Raw genomic sequence first — 17,160 nt, forward strand, 5'->3', positions numbered from 1 at the left:
TCTGTAGCCCATTTGGCTGCAAAAAAGCACTTGGCAAGCCAGATAACAGGTGAATGGCCATGGTTTAATAGGCCATCTGTGGAAAACACATTGCAGTCAATTAAGAGTCCACTTCCTCCAGTTGTGATGGCCATTAGACAGCCCTACCACGACAAGTGACTCTTCAGCGGCTTTTACTCTTCAGCTACCCACTCCTTTTCATTCATGGTGTCCTCGAGCTGCCCAGTCCCTCAGAGACTGACTTTTTTCCCTAGTTTTGTTGTCCACTATGCTTTCTGAGGTCCTTTTGAAATGCAGTTTTCCACTCAGTGATTTTATGTGACCCTGACGGTCAAATAGAACCTCCTTCACAATCTCTTTTTCTCTGTTGTCTCCACATATTCTTAGTCCCCCCACTACATCACACAAAAGGAGCATGGTGCGTACCTCTTACCAAGAGTACATCCTTTAGAATAATTATATGCAATACACTCATTTAAAAGTACGTAACATTTGACAAATGTATTTAGTATTTATCATATGCAGTCCTTCACAACCTTAAACACACACACACAAACACAGTTATGTATTTGTATCTTTAGAGGACATTATAGACCTCAAAACGTCAAGTGCTTTTGTCCCCTAATGGTAGACAAGTCCTCCTAATATGACTCTGTAAACAGGTCATTACACCTCCCCTTGGTTTTGATGCTGTTTCTCATAATTCTTAAAAATCTGAGAGTCAGTATGTCTGTAAATGTATAAAATCAATCTTGTGCTGGATTTTCCCGGGAGCGCCTCTTAGTGGTACTTCAAAAAATAGGTCACAGGTGAACTTAGGAAGCAGGAAAAATAGGAAGTAAGGACCAGGAAATAAATGTTTTTGTGTTTGTGCTTTAGTGCTTGATGTTCTTTTGGTGAGGATGTCAATAAATCTACTGTGAGCTTCAAGCAATCATCATTATGAGGACAGTCAGAGTCCAATGTGACACTTTAGAGTTAGTATTTTTAATGCTTTGCAACACATGCCAGTGAATAGTCCCTGTACTGCACCATTTTGTCTTCTTCAAAGGTCAGGCGTCATCTTATTTCCACATTCTGTCTTATTTACCCTGGAGGCTACAGTGCTTATTGTTATGACAAGGCTTAGAGATAATCTGCTTGCTGTTGTAATATGGAAGACAGATGTTCACACCTCTTAACAGCACTGTAAAAAAATCCTTATCACCCTCATCACACAGCTTATTAGGCACTGGTACAGCATGATTGCTCTTACAGCTGTTGCTGTAAGTTATTCACAAATGTAGCTTTGAATTTGTCAGTGGTTGGTAGAGTACTCAATTATATTCAGAATATCTGTAACTATTACAACAAATTGGCACAAAAATCGACTTAAATGTATTAAAAATATAAAGGATATGAAAACATACATAAATTAACTCTTTTGTACCAAAAGGAGGACACTGAACTCATCATCATTTTCAAGAGTTTTAATAATTTACTAAAAAAAGAGTGTAAAAGTAACAGATCTCTTACACTAAAGTGGATCTGTTCAATATTCAAAGTGATGACAGATGTAACAAATCTTTGCAAACCCGCCCTTGTCTGTACATTTGTGTAGACTTACTTGGCAATTTTACCTCTTGGCTGTTAATTAAATGAGTTTTGCACCGTATACTGTATATTAAAAAAGCTCATAGCAAAAAAGAACGAAAAACAACTTTGATATGAATTGCTTTAAAGTAAACCAACCAGCATGAAATATACAAGAAATTCTGAAAAACACAGCTGAAAAGTGTGTGTGTGTGTGTGCGTGTTTGTGTGTGCATATATATATATATATCTTCATTATATATATATACAAACATGCTAACAAAGAGCAGACTGAGGGAAGCTTTAAACAGGCCTTTCTAATGGTTTGCTTGACATCATTTAGGAAAGCCAATGAAATAAAGCATTCTTCTTAAATATTTAATACCATTTTATTTTATTGCCTATTTCAAGTTTAGCAGAATAAGAGTACTTTATAAATATACAGTATACTGTATCTCCTGCATCCATTTAATTTAAACTCATTAAATAAAAAGGAAAAGTGTTTGTAGAAAATAAAAAAGGAATTAAAATGCATCATCTTTGATAAATGTTTATACTGTGTCCACCCATCCTTCTTATCATTAAGTGCCTGCTTAGAAGAGGTAATATATTTTTATGTATATACATATATATATATATACATATATATATATATATATATATCAAATTCTATGACATGATATCATTTCTATAAACATGGCATCTTTACAATTTCATTAAAATGACAAATTTTTATTTCAGATCCCAAGACAATTATTAGTCAATTGGGAAAAAGGCCTTAATTTTCTCATTTTTCCTGTTTTAAATATTAAAAAATAAGTCTCAATTCTCTGTAAATGTATGCCTTACATTATAAACAACGCATCTGTCTTTACTGGTCAAATATTTTCCATTGTGTTCATATCTACAACACTTTGGAAGGTGAGGAAAAAAAAAGTGCCATTATCAAATGCGCCCCCCTTTGGACTCATAAGAGGGAGGGCGGTAGTAAAAGTTTCAGAAACCAACTGCCAATGTCCCACGAAACTCAGCAGTGCAGTTCTATACAAAAGATAAAAACATCACTGATGTAACAAAGCCATGTGTCTGTGTTCTCATGCTGTTTTGCTGGTTGTACAGTATGGAGTTATTTGGCCGGATGTCCCATTTCATGGGGGTGATTGTATAAAAAAAAAAAAAACAACAACAAATTATTCAGAGCTTCTCTGTAAATGTCATCCATAGGTGCTCAAACACCACCGAGAAATGCTGCCCATTTGGGACAGAAAGCGGCTTAGATGGGCACAGCTGGTAGATCTGTGTATTTTCCTCTCTGAAGCCACAGTTTTGAAGATACACACCACCCTGGTTTTCACTGTGACACAGCTGACAGTTCAGAGCATCTTCTTAGTCATTACATTCCAGGCATGGGAGAGTCTGACCTGCTCTATCATTTACTTTGCCATTAAATCCATGTACCCAAATCAACAGAGGAGCTCTGGTGCTCTCTGCTGGTCAGAATGAAGCATAGGCACAGGAGAAATGAAGGTCCCCCACAGAGTTGTCCTTGAAAGCTTGCATGGCTAAAGCATGTTCAAGATGACATTGTACATTTGGGTCAGTACAGCCAGGTGGACGGGCAGGCAGGACTGGCGATCTTGGGTAGCAGGGGTACATGTCAGCCAAGACAGGGCATTGTACTGCTCCAATACAAACCTGTGTGTGAAAAACACGTAGTTTTTACATACAGACAGACAGCTTATCGCTCTCAGTGTTGACTTAGCAGATTCTTACAGGATTATTGGTGAACATTATTTACCTGAGCACATCAGAGGTGGTCTTTGAGTCTAAGGGGTGAGGCGTCCTCTTAGTCTTGTCTGACACCACCTCATCTGACTGTGCTATGGAGATGTGGTGGTGGAGCGAGGCCTGAAGTGGAGAGACATAGGGCACACTTTCAAATATAGTAAGCTATAACATAGTAAGAAGTATAAACCTGTTTGAATGTGAACTAAATAAATCACAGCATTTCTTCATTACCTAATCGATCATTTTTTGTGTGTCTCTTTCTCAATTTTTGCGCCCTCATGTGCACATTACCTTGAGGAAGAGTGGACACTGGCTCTCAGCCTGTGGGCAGGAGGCCCAGAACCAGTGAGGAAGTCCATTTGCTTGTGCAGTGGACACATAGTAGCCCAGAGCCAGTGGCTGCTGCTTCAGTTCCTCAGGGGGATTGTCCCTTGACAGCAAGCGCTCTCCCTGGCTCTACAGACACAGGAAAGGGCCAGCAAATTAATACAACCATTGATATATACTAGGGCCATGGCTTATGTAATCAAATCGTCCACCTACAAACATTATCTTGGAGCATTTGCACTAGACATAGCAGGTTTAAAAAAAATAAAAAATTTTAGTTTTAGTAGAAGAAGTTACAGCTCCAGCAACCGAATCTGAAGACTGGTATTAACTAGTCTTTTGCAGCTGACCATTGTATTTGCATATTCTTGCTGAATGAGGTAGTGTATACACACAGAGCTCACACAAAGGGGTCTTTTTACATCTCAGGTTGTTCCCACAGTTTGTCATTGCTGTTTGAAATTTTGGTTGTTAAAACACCTGACGTGCTGGTAAAGATTGCATAGAAGAAGCTCCAACACATTAAAGTCAAATATAAACCTGTTTAACTTCAACCTCAATACCTCCCAAAGTATGTTTTTTTTTTCCAATACTCATCCTAATTACAGAGAGACACTTGTTTCAAGCCACAGTAATATTCTTTCCACTAATCCCTGACTCACCCTGGTGTGCTGGAAATGTGATCCCATTCCCATCCCAGATGGAGAACCAGGAGAGGGCACTGGAGAGGTGTTGGGGGAAGGGTGAAGGTTTCCTGTAATCAGCATCATGTCGTGGCCAATGTCGTTCTCCAGTTCATCAGGAAACGGAAGATCAAACATGTCATCTGAGGACAAGGACAGGATGACAACACAGTTAAAATTAATTAGTAATTTGTTAGTCACATACAGAACAGCACCCAAAAACTGGGATCACTGATTACTGATTTATACTCTCAGAAAATAGCATGTCTTAAATTTAAAAAAAAAATGTGATACAGAAAAAGATCTTATAGCACAAGCATGCCACCTGCTGGTATAAAATTGCATCATATCTGTGGATGCTCTCATTCATCCAGGTCATAGTCATTTCTAAGAGTGTAATCGAGGCAAGTGGACTCAAGGATTGTTTTTTTTGAAGACGTTTCGCCACTCCTCCAAGTGGCAGAACTGAAGAAGCCACTTGGGGGAGTGGCGAAACATTCCGACTCAATCCTTGAGTCCAATGCCTCAATTTGAACTCTTGGAAGAAAAAAAAATTGCATCACATTTAAACAAGAGCTTAATGTTTTAAAGGCAAGTTAGCTATAGTATAACTGTTATCTTGTTACCATTATTGTCCTCTGTAGGGTAGGAGCTGGGGGCCAGCTGGGTAGTGGCAGATGTCGGGAAGACTAAGATATGTGTACAAGAGGCATCCTGAGGTGTGTTAAGCTGTGACGTCTGCAGGTTTAAAGCAGTGCTGCGGCCAAACACGGAGCCCATGGTCACTGCATCTGCACACAGAACAGGTAAGGTACATGTTTTCAGTCAGCTTTGTTGTCAATACTGCCATATGTACTGGACATACAGAGAATCAAAATATATATATGCTAGCTCTTCCATTAATATTTGTTTAGATTAGCTACATTTTTTCCTCATGTTTATTTTATTATTGTTATTATATAAACAAGATGGACTGTGAACTCCATTTTAAGTATTAGTGCTTATAACCACACATCACCGCCACCATCATAATGATTCTGCTGCAGACACTGTACAAGTTTCGTACCAGGCATGATGACAAAGGAGCCCTGTGGCTCCATGGCGACCAGGCAAGCACTGAGGATGGAGGGGGAGTCAGCAGCTGAGATCCCACACATACGACAAGCCTCCCTCAGCTGGCGACCTATTGAGTGGAGGGAGTGCTCCCCGAGGAGTGAGCTCCAGTCTGGTGGAGAGAGGGAGCAGCATAAAAGCAGATATTTTTAAAAGGAGAGAAAAATCACTTCACAGGTCATTCGATCCCTTTACAAAATTCTTAAGGAAAAATAATAGATTCAAACACATAAAATGAAACTTACTGAAACACAGCAAGTCATAGATCAAAACAATAATTTATGCACATATAGGAATGCACCTGTCCAAGATTATAGGTCACACAAAAATATGTTATCATAACTGGTCAGGGCCAAGACGAGAAAATAAAATATGATGGTGTGAGAGCAAGAAGGAGACACATTTTATCGAGTCAGAATGAATGGCCCTAATAACTCATTTGTCTTTGCCTAAATTCGGAACTAGGTGAATTGGAGATGAGGTCTGCAGGCACTTTTTCATAGATAATATAAGCATTTTTTTACTCCCTCACCTTTCAGTTCTCCATGGCCCAGTCGCCCTAATCGACCAATAACAATCCTCCATGGCAGTGAGGTCATCTGTATGAGGCCAATGCACCACTCCCATAGCTTCTGCAGTCCCATCTTCCTAGCTGATACCTTGGGACGCCGTGCTCTGAAGGGAGAATAAAAACAGTGATATTAGGAGTAAGGAGACCGGTTATCATTATCATAGCAAATCAAATGACTGCTCTCTGCAGCCATTTCTCACCTGTTGGGCACATCAATGTTGATAATGCAGGTCTCAAGGAGCTCCCCCTGCTGGTCAGTGCAGGACACCAGAATCCAGCGCTGGTCATGAGAGAGGCAGTATCCCACAAAGAGCACGTTGTATTTAGGAGGGAGCTCTGCCCAGATCTCTCCCGGTTCAGGCTGCTTGGGACGAGTCGGACCGAGGATGAATGGCGGACAGTACAGCTGCAGTGGGTTGGGATGCTACATGAAGAAAATCAGATTTAAAAAGGGTAATAATAGGTGTAGTATGTTATGTGTAAAATATATGTTTCTGTTGATTTTTAAATTTTACCTCTGGACTCTTGAGTACTGAGTTGACTGTGGAGACTGGGCCGAAGCCAGTTAGGGACTTGATGTGTGTTTGCTGGGGGAGCAGACGTCTGCATTGGGAGTAACAGGAAAAAGCCAGGGAGCGCAGTTGTTGCAGATACAAATGGTTCTCTCCACTAGCTGGCTGGAGAAGATACTGGCAGGGCACCACCTGAAATACATACAAATTAATGTGAAAAAGTGTTGATGTTGATCAGAAGTAAATGCTGTTAAAACCTCTCCAGTGAAAAACTTTCCCACCTGAAGCACCAGTGCTGGTCTCATTGTCTCAGGCAAAGTCTGCAGCATCTCTGTGTAGCAGCGAAGAAGCCCTAGTAGCCATAAGCTCCCTGACTCAACCTCATCACCTTCTTCCTCCTCAACACCTTCACTTCTCCCTCCACTTGAACTTAGAAAAGCATCCACTATGTAAATAACAATAGCTGGTGGGTTGGTGTAGCTTTCTACTGTATCAGCCACAATGTGGATGCCAATCCGAGACTGCTCTGAAGAGCTGAAAAAGCAAAAAAGAACACATAAGCTTTACTAAGACTTTGTTAGTTCAAACCAGTTGCAAAGCCTTTGAGATGTGGGTCTTGATCTTACAGTTCAGGGTTTTCTGCTGGTGTGTTTGTTGGTGGTGTGGAACTAGGTGGCCCCTTTGATTCACTTGCTCCTCCTTGATTTGTCTCCGGGGCCTGCTGGCCTGATGTCACTGCAGATGGGGTCGACACATTTGCTGAACTTACAGCACCTGGAGCTTGTTCTCCATCAGGGGCCCAAGCTTGAGGCTGCCCAGAAGATGCAGGCTGAGCTGAAGCATTGTTTACAGGAACCTGGGTTTTGGGAGGCAACAGAAGACTGCTGTCCAAAGGCAGGGCTGAGAGCTGTGGACCTAAAAGAAGAAAACATGTTAATCTTCACACACTGAGAGCGAAAACAATGTAACAGATTAGCTTTGTCGAGCATTCTCACCTAGCTGCTGCTTGCAGGCATAGGCATAGAGTTTGAGTTTGTTGAGGTTGTCGGTGTGCTGCTGTCCAGCCCAGGGTCCAGTTAACCACTGGTCCACGTCCAGTTCCTCCAGCTTTTCTGGCTCCACTTCTTCCCCCACATGAACAAGGCCATCTCTGGACACCTTCGCCAGAGGACGGTGCTTCCCAAGGCGGCATGTCTAGAAATTGACGCATTTTTTTCATATTTATTATTGAAAATATATGTATATTTTTGAGCATGGCACTGATTTGAGATCCAGTCTCTTGCCTCATAAACAGCACTGAGCTCTTGGAAGAAGGCCCGGGCTGCAGCCAGCAGAGAGGGGCTGTTAGGACACAGCACAACATATGCAACGTCCCGCTGACCCCCATAAGGTTCCAGCAACAACTTCTCCCAGAAAGGCAAAGCCAAAGGAGACAATGCCAAGAAGTCCCGCTCTCGGTCGTAGCCCAATAACACTGTAGGAATCGGCAGGGGCTCTGGAGACTCCTCAGAACCTTAAAAAACACAATTGGTATATTTATAGTTTGTGCATCATTTCAAGTATCGCTACACAAGCACTATTTGTGTACATAAAAACAATAAATTCATTGACTCACCATAGGAGCCTCTTCCAGCCATCTTGTGAAACTGCTGCCAGGTGAGCGGACCCTGAACATGCTGGATGTTTTCCCAAGTCCGACCTGTTCTTTTCTTCTGTATGGCATCCTGAAGGAAAGGTTGCAAAGACAGCAGCATACGGACCATATCCTGTGACGACAACATGCTCATATCCAACACTTTGCAGACAAACACACAACACAGGGAGAGAGAAAGAAAAGGATGCACACATTAACAAGGTTCTACAGACAAAAAACATTAAACACATACAAAAACATTAGAGTTAGAAGCATATAAAAAAAAAATAAAACAAATTACAGTAGCCTGATATTGAGGGGAAATTATTACATTAGCCCACTGTATGATGTTGGACAGCCAAATTATTCTTACCATTAGTGTGAGGCCAAGAGTGAAAAGCTGTACTTCTGACTACAGCTGGATCTACTTTCCCTCCTGTGGAGTTATCCACATACTGCAGCCCCTGTTCCAAAGCATTGTAACACTCCACAGAGGCGTCACTCCAGTCTGCCCACTGCTTTTCTGACATCCAGCTTTGGAGAAGTGCCCCCTTGCGGCCATGGCAGGAACAGCTGAGTGGAAGATGAAGTGATGCCAAAGAAGAAATGGGCTGGGAGCACTGTTCCTGCAAAAGTATCATGACCGATGGGGATGTAGGGGCAGCATCCTGTGGCCTCTTGGTCCTAGAATCTCCCATAGTTGGGTCCCGTCTGCAAAGAGCCAGCCTCCTTTCCGCTGCTCGCCCTACTTCAGAAGTCCGACCATAAATGTCCAGCTCATCCTCCACGAAGAGGCCTGTGCCATGAGCCAGTCGCCTGTTTACGATAGCGCTAAAGCCACACATACAGCGATACTGATCTTCACATGTAGAATCTGGGATATACACCCCTACATCCGCTCCTTTGACATTCATATTGCAGGCACAGATACAGCAGCTGTCGAAGTTGCGATCCTTAAAGACACTAAGGACAGAGTCTGAGAGCAGAAGGATAGCATACAGGCTGTGGGCCTCAGGCAGAGAGGGTCCTGGCCGGGCTAGGGGCTCTACAGAGCTCAGAGGGAGGCTGGTGGAGGGGGTAGAGACTGGTGAGCTAAGCTCAGTACCATCCTGCTTTACTGAACCCTGCCCTGAGCTTGCAGCGTTAATACCCCTTGGCGTACGTGGGGTTCGTGGAGTGGGCACGGAGAAACGTGGAGTGGCAGGAGATGGGAGGATACCAATAGTGGTGCTCACAGAGGCAGTGGTGGCACTCATCTGGCCATACTCCTGGTCTGTGAGGGTGTTGACACTAGGAATGTTTCTAGAAAACACACATATCGGGAAAAAAAGAGTAAGTTGTCAGACATACAAACAAGATTAAACAAACTGTCTGAGAAGCTGCTTCTCAGACAGTTTGTTTAACAGAGGACACAACAGAGGAAAAACCAAGGAACTAACTGACCATCCTCAAAGCACTGCACCCTTTATAGTGAGACTAAACATCAATCTTGTAGAATCTGTCTGCTCTAACAAATATTCTTAAAAGCTTTCATGAAATAAAACAAACCTGTAAAAGTAACAGTGTGATAAAAAATCTTATGACCTCCCCTAGTAATGAAAGTTGTCACAGCTGAGTACTTACGTGTATCCATCCTTGGAGAAAGCAGAATTCTGGGGATGCATGACTGAAGGGAAATGCTCCATTTTGGGCAAGAGGGCCCATGAAGGACGGTAGTAGCATTGCTCAGGAATCTTGAGTGGTGGTAGACTCTGGCTGGGTAAGCAGGGGAGTGGAGCAAACATGGAGGAGCAAATCTGTGGCTGGGTAAAAAGAGAGTATAGGTTTGTCATTTGGTGATATTTTTGATTCATTTGAAGCAGAGTGTTTATTGCTAGTGCAAATGTAGTGATAACCTGGCTAGGTGCACAGCCTCAGACTATATCGGCCATCTGAATAAACTAAAAGATTCAACTTTTACATTTGGAAAGAGAGATCAAGATCCTACACAACACTGCTAACAACATTACAAAATGAGGCATTTAGGGACATTTAAATCCACTAAGTGTCTTCATTCCTGTTGAAGAGGTTTACTGTTCTTCTGCTAACAATAAATGTTGTTTGTTGGAACCTGTTTGTGTTAACAAGCAGATGTACCTAATAGTGGCTGATGGCATTCTACTATAATTAGCATTTCCCAGCTCACAGAGCCTGGAGTCAGTACAGATGTCTGACTCACAACACAGATAGCTAATTAGCAAGCTAAAGGTATTAGTGAAACAGGTCCAACATGATATGTGAGCCTAACCAGCTGCTCAGTAGGTAGCTGCCAGTCATCCAACAAGTCCTCCTAATGACTTGTGCTTGATGCAGTAATTAATCTGCACCAGTCATCCTGTTATGCTTTCGTGTCATACACACCATTATATGTGCTGTGAGTTCTCACCTTGACGTCCTCTTGCCTGGGACTAGCCATGCCTTCTTCCATCTCCATCCTGTAGTCACTGATCTGGCTAGGGGCTAACGATGGCAGGTGATCAACGACCCCGCTGGTTGCAGGGGGCTCTTGACTTGGGGTATCACGATACGTCATGATAGGAGAAAAGGCTGGGTGCTGCTCGAGAGATGGCGGGGTGGGAAACATCCGCTGGAGATCTGCTACTGCTGAAAGGAGGCAGAAATGGAGAGAGGAGAGACATGGAGAGGAGAGAGTGGTTAATAGATGTTTAAAGGATTTGAGAAATAATGAATGCACGGACTAAAAACTAAAGAAACCACTTAAATGTAATCCATTGAGACTGAACTAAACACTTATCACTCACTTGATGGATAAGGTACTGCAACTCTGGCTTCTTTTCCAAGGGGGCGATCTTCTGTTGACACTGGTATCTTGGTTGAGTGCTGATTTGGGTAAACAGTCTACAAATTATTATGCAAGAGGGTCGGTTATATTCCAAATATATTAAATTCTACACTGGTTATAATAAACCTTAACCTGAAACATTTCTAACGTGCAATTACCAATCAGCAACAGCAGCTTCAATTGTTAAGTACAAAAAATATATGCATGAATGTAACATGTAAACGATGATGTCTCACCCCCAGCTCTTCCTCATCTTCATCAAATAAGTTGTCTAGATCAGAGATATTGACAACTAGATCCTTTTCTCTTGTCAAAGAAGGATTGGCTTTAGCTGCTCCATCATCCTGACATGATTCTTCTAAAAAATAAAACACATAATAAGGTTAGGGCAGCTGGAAATCACTGCATGACTTGACACCTGTAGAATATGATGTGGGGTAGTTCACACCTGATTTTGGAGCAGAGTTAAAAATTGACATGGCATCTTTTCCATCAGGTAGTGCACCATTGCTAGTGATTTCTTCTCCCTGGTGAATAAAGTATGAGAACATTTAGAGTTCAATAAAAATGTCACAAATACATTGATTCTGGAAATTCTTGAAATGTGTTGGAAGGATTGGTAATTCAGGGTTAACTGTCAGGTGTTTAGAAGCCTTGGAACTTTTTCTACTAAATATGGTATGGCAGGAAGAATTTATTGCTTTAATTGACACTAACAAGACTAACAATACAACAGCAAGTTTAAAACACAATATTGCATCGAGGAGGAGTTTAGTAGTAGTAGTTTTAGTACCTTAGCCTTCTTGCTAGGTTCTCTCCCTTGACCCTTTAATCTCTTGGAAGTAGAGAAAGTGTACTCAATGTCTCCTTCCTTAAAGTCGTAGGGATCATCCCCGCTCTCTCGCAGTGCTTCCACACCTGGCTGCTGGAACAGGCCCAAGGTGTGGATGTGGTCCCCCACCCTCTCTTCTGAGATTTTAAATCTCTTGTGGGTCTTTGCGTACAGTCTGGAGGAGACAAACAGAAAAATTGCAGCAGTGGTTTATTCTTTCTGTCTCGCTTGTCTTATAGATGTGGCTTCATATCTGGTTTCCCTGGATCTGTCACAAATTGTAGAATTCAAGTTTCTCCTACCTCCTTAGCAGAGCTCCCTCAGTGGTTGTGTCTGACTTTGCTTCCTCTAGTTTATCAGCGAGGAGTTCAGGGGGCCTGAAATCAGTTTTATCAGTCCTGGGAGTCCTGAATCCTCTCCACCAGCCGGCCCCATTTTCCCTCTGCCTTAGAAGAGCCATATACACAGCTGTCTCACTGGTAATCACCCCCAACCCTGAAGCACCATCTGGACAGACAGGCATGTCCATGGGTTCTTCTAGAACATCTGGGTCCTGTACCCGTGGGTGTGGGCTGAGAGTGGGAGGAAGCGGAGACATCGGCGAATGGAGAATAGACTCGGATGCTTTTCTGCCATTGTTAACAGGTTTGGGATACTTGCACCCTGACAGAGCAACCAACGGCTCCACAGGAGGCTCCAGTGCCACAAGGCCACTGAGCTGGGGCCCTCCTGATGGGTCCTGTTCTAGAGAGGTCTCCTGTGTAATGAATAGACGATGGTGGAAGGGAATTACAGCTGGCCTCTTGGACTGTTTGTCAGCCTTTTCTGTCTTGTCACTGGTCTTGTGTTTGGGCAGGGAGGGAGGATACAATGACAGACCGGAGGTCTGAGTGGGGTTGGCACTAGACTGAGTGTTGGCAGTAGACGTGGTGGTCAGATTCAACTTCTGCTGCTTTAATCTGGAACGAAGACAAAAAGATCTAGTTAGAACCTATTTGTGTCTCTTTATTGTAGCATCCATCACCATTAAAAGAGAGCTCAGACATTGAACACATATTTATAACACTTTATATTGGACAGTTCGGGTGTGGCTCTGTACTACCTAGAGCAGCTGCAGGGCGCTCTTGCTCCCAGATCGTTAAAATCCCATGTGGCAACTCCATTTGGCACTTCCTTCCGAGGAGTTGTGTCAGTTGGTTGATTCAGTCTGCGGGGAACAAACAGATCCATGGGGATACAAGCTCAGTTGCCTCCCTGAACTACATTCATAATCACACCAACCAGAAGACATAAACTCGAGTTTTACTTACACATGCTGAGGCTGGTTAAGATAACACTCCCTCCAGGCCTGATGGACTACCTGACAAGTCAGCTTCTTCCCAGAATGCTTTGGGCTGATGCTGGTAATTCCCATGCTGCTGTCTGGTGTGGGGACACTGGAGACCGACGTCACAAAGCCACTGTCTGCTAAAAAAGATAGAACAGATGTCTGTCACTTCTTATATAATGAGGATTAGACCATGGTATTTTGGTGTAATCAATCTTTCAACATGTATTTCTAATGTTGGATGCAGGAAGGCACTTGTTACCAGAGCAGGGCTGCTCTGGTGATGTTGGTGGTGTCAGTGGCACACTGCAGTGGTTTGGCTCCTTGTTGAGGCCCTGAGCTGCAGGAACAGGTGGAGGTTGCTCTACTGGGAGGTCCCCTTGGGCAATGAGCACAAAAGCAACTGGATAGGTCATCCTTACTCCACCTAAGAAGACAAAAAGATGATTCCTGGTTATGACACAGGTGGATGGCAGCTGCTCAGATTTAACATGAAAGATTTCATTGTGCCTAAATTCTTTTACCCTCACCAGTATCTCTATTCATAACTATTTTGCCAAATACAAATACATGTTGCAGATATTTCTTATTATTGGTGATAAATACAGTAGCCTTTATGTGATGTACTTGCTCCTTATCCAATAATGCAATCAAATACTTTCTTGCTCCCTGCTCATATAAAACATAATCAGATAAAACAAAAACCTTTCACATGCACTCCTTCAATATTATTCCAGGCTCTCCTCTTTAGCTGTAAAAGCCAGTGGTATCCAGAGGAGTTTTGATTGTAATCAGGTCAAACCAGCGCTGTGGGATCAGACTGATTAGACAAAGCTGTTAGAGAAACTCCCCGGGGTTTTTTTTTTTTTTTTTTTTTTTTTTACCTCAACTTCCCCATCCTTCCTTTTTGTCTGTGGTGCTCCTCTCCTGCCTTCCAGTTATTTCCCCCTTTACCACTCTCTGATATGCTAACAGACCACAGGGATCATTGCAGTCAAAGCACCCATTCTACTAATAGCTCAACTCAAACTGCCTGGGTGTCTACATGGAGACTGAGGGCAATCAATGTGATGTTGATCCCACACTGTTTGCAGAGCAACATTGCTGCAGTCTAATGTGTGTATTCACTGCTCTTCTCATACTGAAAGAGCTGCAGTTTTGTTTACATTGGACTGATTTGTGATAATGTAATATGCGGGACATTGATTCTGTCTATATAAACCTTTGAAATCCGTGGAATCCACTTAATATGGTTTCCATACCTACGATGACCTCCACAGCAACGTGACAGTTGCGATCATAAGCCCGGCCTGCTTCTTCTTTTTCCTTCTCGCCCTCTTTCTGCTGAAGTACCATGGGGTAGAAGTAGCTCCACTCCTCCATCAGCTTCCGTACTGCTGGGTCACTCATCTTGTATGCCTGACCTGTCAGAGTGCCGCTCAGGCCGTACGGACTCAGGACCACTGAGGAGAGATGTAAAGGGAAGTTAAATAGAAAAATATGCAAACCATGTAGCAACTGCTGATCATTATCTTTTGCAAGTTAACATTTGTTTATCTTTTTTAGCATATAAACTGTTGCATTGCTTCTTCAATATGCAATATACAGGTATGATAGTGGTGCTAACTAATTACATTGATCACTTTCACTTCTCTGGAAAGCAGTGACAAAAAAGTGAAAGTTTAATCAGGATCTAAAGGCATCCTCTACCACCTCATTCTATTGTCCATGCATAACATACTACCTTTGTAACTGCACAGTGCATAATGTGCCTGATTTTATTTTTCTCCTCTCTAAAGAAAACCCCAACAATAGATTTGTGGTGTCACCTTGCACGGGGCTGATGGAGGTCTGCGCGAGGCGGATGTGGTGTTCTGTGATGTGGTATGCGGGCTGGTGCTGGGCGATCTCCACACTGGTACACACATTGCTCTCCCCATGCAGGAAGAAGGAGAAGGAGCATGATAGGTGTTCACTGAGGAGAGAGGACAGTGAAGGTTTAGATAATAAAACCACAAGTAGACACAAATAATAACAGAAATGTAATAGTCATAAACACATTGATTTGTGGCCACAAATATTTTGTGTGTAAACACAAAACACTTTTTTATGTTTTTATGTTAAAGTTAACACTAAATAAGCACAAGATAAGAACACAACCTACAGACCACACTCAGAACATGTCTTTCTAAGCTCTGCCTTCATTGATCATCTTCCACATGTGCTCTTTATTGCAGGTATAAATCCTCATTTGCTCATGACTGATTGTGATGACTGCATGTTTACATATGCAGCGCTCTCTTTATTACACAGCCTGGCCGTAGTTCATCACACATTTCACTCTTTTTTTAATCACAGAGGAGTAATTGTTGCAGCCTTATTGCAATCTATATACAAGTGGGCGGGCTGGACATCATTAACTACACAGACAGCTTCACTGATGTATATTTTTAATCTATAAAGCTCCTTAGTACTTTGGTTTGTATATATCAGAATAACAATAAAGTCAGCAGGTACTGTAATCTCCTCCTGATTACCCTCCTGCCTATGCAATATCTCCTTTGCCCTGAGGGAGCTGGACCTCCATTTGAGCTGTAATGGATCATCAAATTCAATAAAATGGCCAGTTCCACAGTCACTCATGGGCAGAACTAAACAGTCTTGAGGGAGGCAGACATTAGTACAGATGGCCTCCAGATGGCGCTGAATGCACCCAAAGAGAAGGAGAGAGAGAAAGAGAGGAGGCCAATTTTTCTGCCTCATAAACATTCCTGATGCTCCCAGAGAAAAACATACCCTCATAACAGCAGGTGGTTTGAACACAGGTCTGCACAATCACAGGAGGGAGAGCTGAGCTAAAGTGCATACATATGCATGCACAAGCCTGCGACAAACTGGCACACAAGCACATGTTGCCTTCTCACCTCCCTCTCTTTGTTACTCACACACACACACACACACAACACACCGGTCCATCATCTTTGCAATTCTACAACACATGATTCAAAATGCTTTCAATGTCACTGCCCTCCAACCTTGTCCTCGGTGCATCATACCACCATATGAAGAGCTATATATAGCTGCATGGGGAAACAGCTGCAAGTCAAGAGTACCACTCCAGCTAACTGCCATGCACATATAGACAAACAACCATAATTAAAATGCAGAAACATTTAGCATCTCTACATGGCTTAATTATTCTGAATGAAGTCATAAGACCGTGTGGAAAGACACACCATCAAAGTAATGCTTTTTTCAGTGGCTGATTGATGGTCTGATTTCTCTACATTTAACAGTGATGCAGCACAAGTTAAATACGGCTGTTAAATTAAGCATCCATTAGAGTATTTTTTCTCATGTTGACAATTCTGTTTATATTGCTACATACTTATATTAGATGTGTAAAAAACTAATGTGTGCACATTTTTTGTTACAAATTAACATCTGTTGAAACTACAATAAAGTGCAATGACATGCACGTCAAGAAAAAGCAAAACTACAAAAAGAGCATCAGACTGTAGGCTCTCATGCAACTGGGAGATTGATGCTCTCTGTCCTTTTACAAAGGGCATTTTCCTGCACAGTAAGCGGGTGTGAGCGTGGGGACACACTGGGCTCTGTGCATCCTCTGGGGCATTCGTCAGTTGGTAGCGTGTATGTGTGTGATAATGGTCAGGAAGAGATGTGAGGCAGCTGTGTGTGTTAGGCTGTATGAGTAAAGGTATTAATAAATGAAGAGGAGTGATGGCTGAGACTTGCCTAAGGGCTGACAGTACAGGAGAGAAGGAAGAAGTGAGTGTGAGAAGAAAGGGAAGACAGCAAAAAAAGAAGATGGAGACAGAGTGAATTAGAGACATGCACGAAGGAGATTGAGACAGAAGATGGAGGGAGAGATAGGAAATTAGGAGGACAGAAAGAAAGATATAGTAAAAAATGGAGAGTGAGAGGAAAACGAGTGCA

General features: G+C 42.5%; 1 protein-coding gene across 5 annotated transcripts in view; it reads right to left on the minus strand.

Moving 5' to 3' along the window:
- Positions 1 to 1,454: 1,454 nt before the first annotated feature.
- LOC114443566 (mediator of RNA polymerase II transcription subunit 13-like) overlaps positions 1,455 to 17,160 on the minus strand; it is a 60,012-nt gene continuing 44,306 nt past the window's right edge. Inside the window, exons 5-31 of one of the 5 annotated variants that reach the window (XM_028417730.1) lie at positions 15,030 to 15,175; positions 14,463 to 14,663; positions 13,463 to 13,627; positions 13,184 to 13,337; positions 12,976 to 13,080; positions 12,176 to 12,832; positions 11,835 to 12,048; positions 11,490 to 11,568; positions 11,278 to 11,399; positions 11,001 to 11,097; positions 10,625 to 10,842; positions 9,823 to 10,001; positions 8,573 to 9,501; positions 8,182 to 8,361; positions 7,850 to 8,079; positions 7,562 to 7,760; positions 7,193 to 7,481; positions 6,848 to 7,100; positions 6,570 to 6,758; positions 6,255 to 6,478; positions 6,016 to 6,158; positions 5,437 to 5,595; positions 4,997 to 5,161; positions 4,350 to 4,513; positions 3,652 to 3,816; positions 3,371 to 3,480; positions 1,455 to 3,267 (exon numbers count right to left, since the gene is read on the minus strand). In XM_028417730.1, coding sequence (XP_028273531.1) covers positions 3,135 to 3,267; positions 3,371 to 3,480; positions 3,652 to 3,816; positions 4,350 to 4,513; positions 4,997 to 5,161; positions 5,437 to 5,595; positions 6,016 to 6,158; positions 6,255 to 6,478; positions 6,570 to 6,758; positions 6,848 to 7,100; positions 7,193 to 7,481; positions 7,562 to 7,760; positions 7,850 to 8,079; positions 8,182 to 8,361; positions 8,573 to 9,501; positions 9,823 to 10,001; positions 10,625 to 10,842; positions 11,001 to 11,097; positions 11,278 to 11,399; positions 11,490 to 11,568; positions 11,835 to 12,048; positions 12,176 to 12,832; positions 12,976 to 13,080; positions 13,184 to 13,337; positions 13,463 to 13,627; positions 14,463 to 14,663; positions 15,030 to 15,175 — 5,869 coding nt within the window. In that variant the 3' untranslated portion in view covers positions 1,455 to 3,134. Of the gene's footprint in view, positions 3,268 to 3,370; positions 3,481 to 3,651; positions 3,817 to 4,349; positions 4,514 to 4,996; positions 5,162 to 5,436; positions 5,596 to 6,015; positions 6,159 to 6,254; positions 6,479 to 6,569; positions 6,759 to 6,847; positions 7,101 to 7,192; positions 7,482 to 7,561; positions 7,761 to 7,849; positions 8,080 to 8,181; positions 8,362 to 8,572; positions 9,502 to 9,822; positions 10,002 to 10,624; positions 10,843 to 11,000; positions 11,098 to 11,277; positions 11,400 to 11,489; positions 11,569 to 11,834; positions 12,049 to 12,175; positions 12,833 to 12,975; positions 13,081 to 13,183; positions 13,341 to 13,462; positions 13,628 to 14,462; positions 14,664 to 15,029; positions 15,176 to 17,160 lie in introns of all 5 variants that reach the window. The other 4 variants (XM_028417733.1, XM_028417732.1, XM_028417731.1 and 1 more) reach the window with 4 other exon arrangements.

Source organism: Parambassis ranga, chromosome 12, assembly GCF_900634625.1.
Source record: "Parambassis ranga chromosome 12, fParRan2.1, whole genome shotgun sequence".
Taxonomy (NCBI): Eukaryota; Metazoa; Chordata; class Actinopteri; family Ambassidae; genus Parambassis; species Parambassis ranga.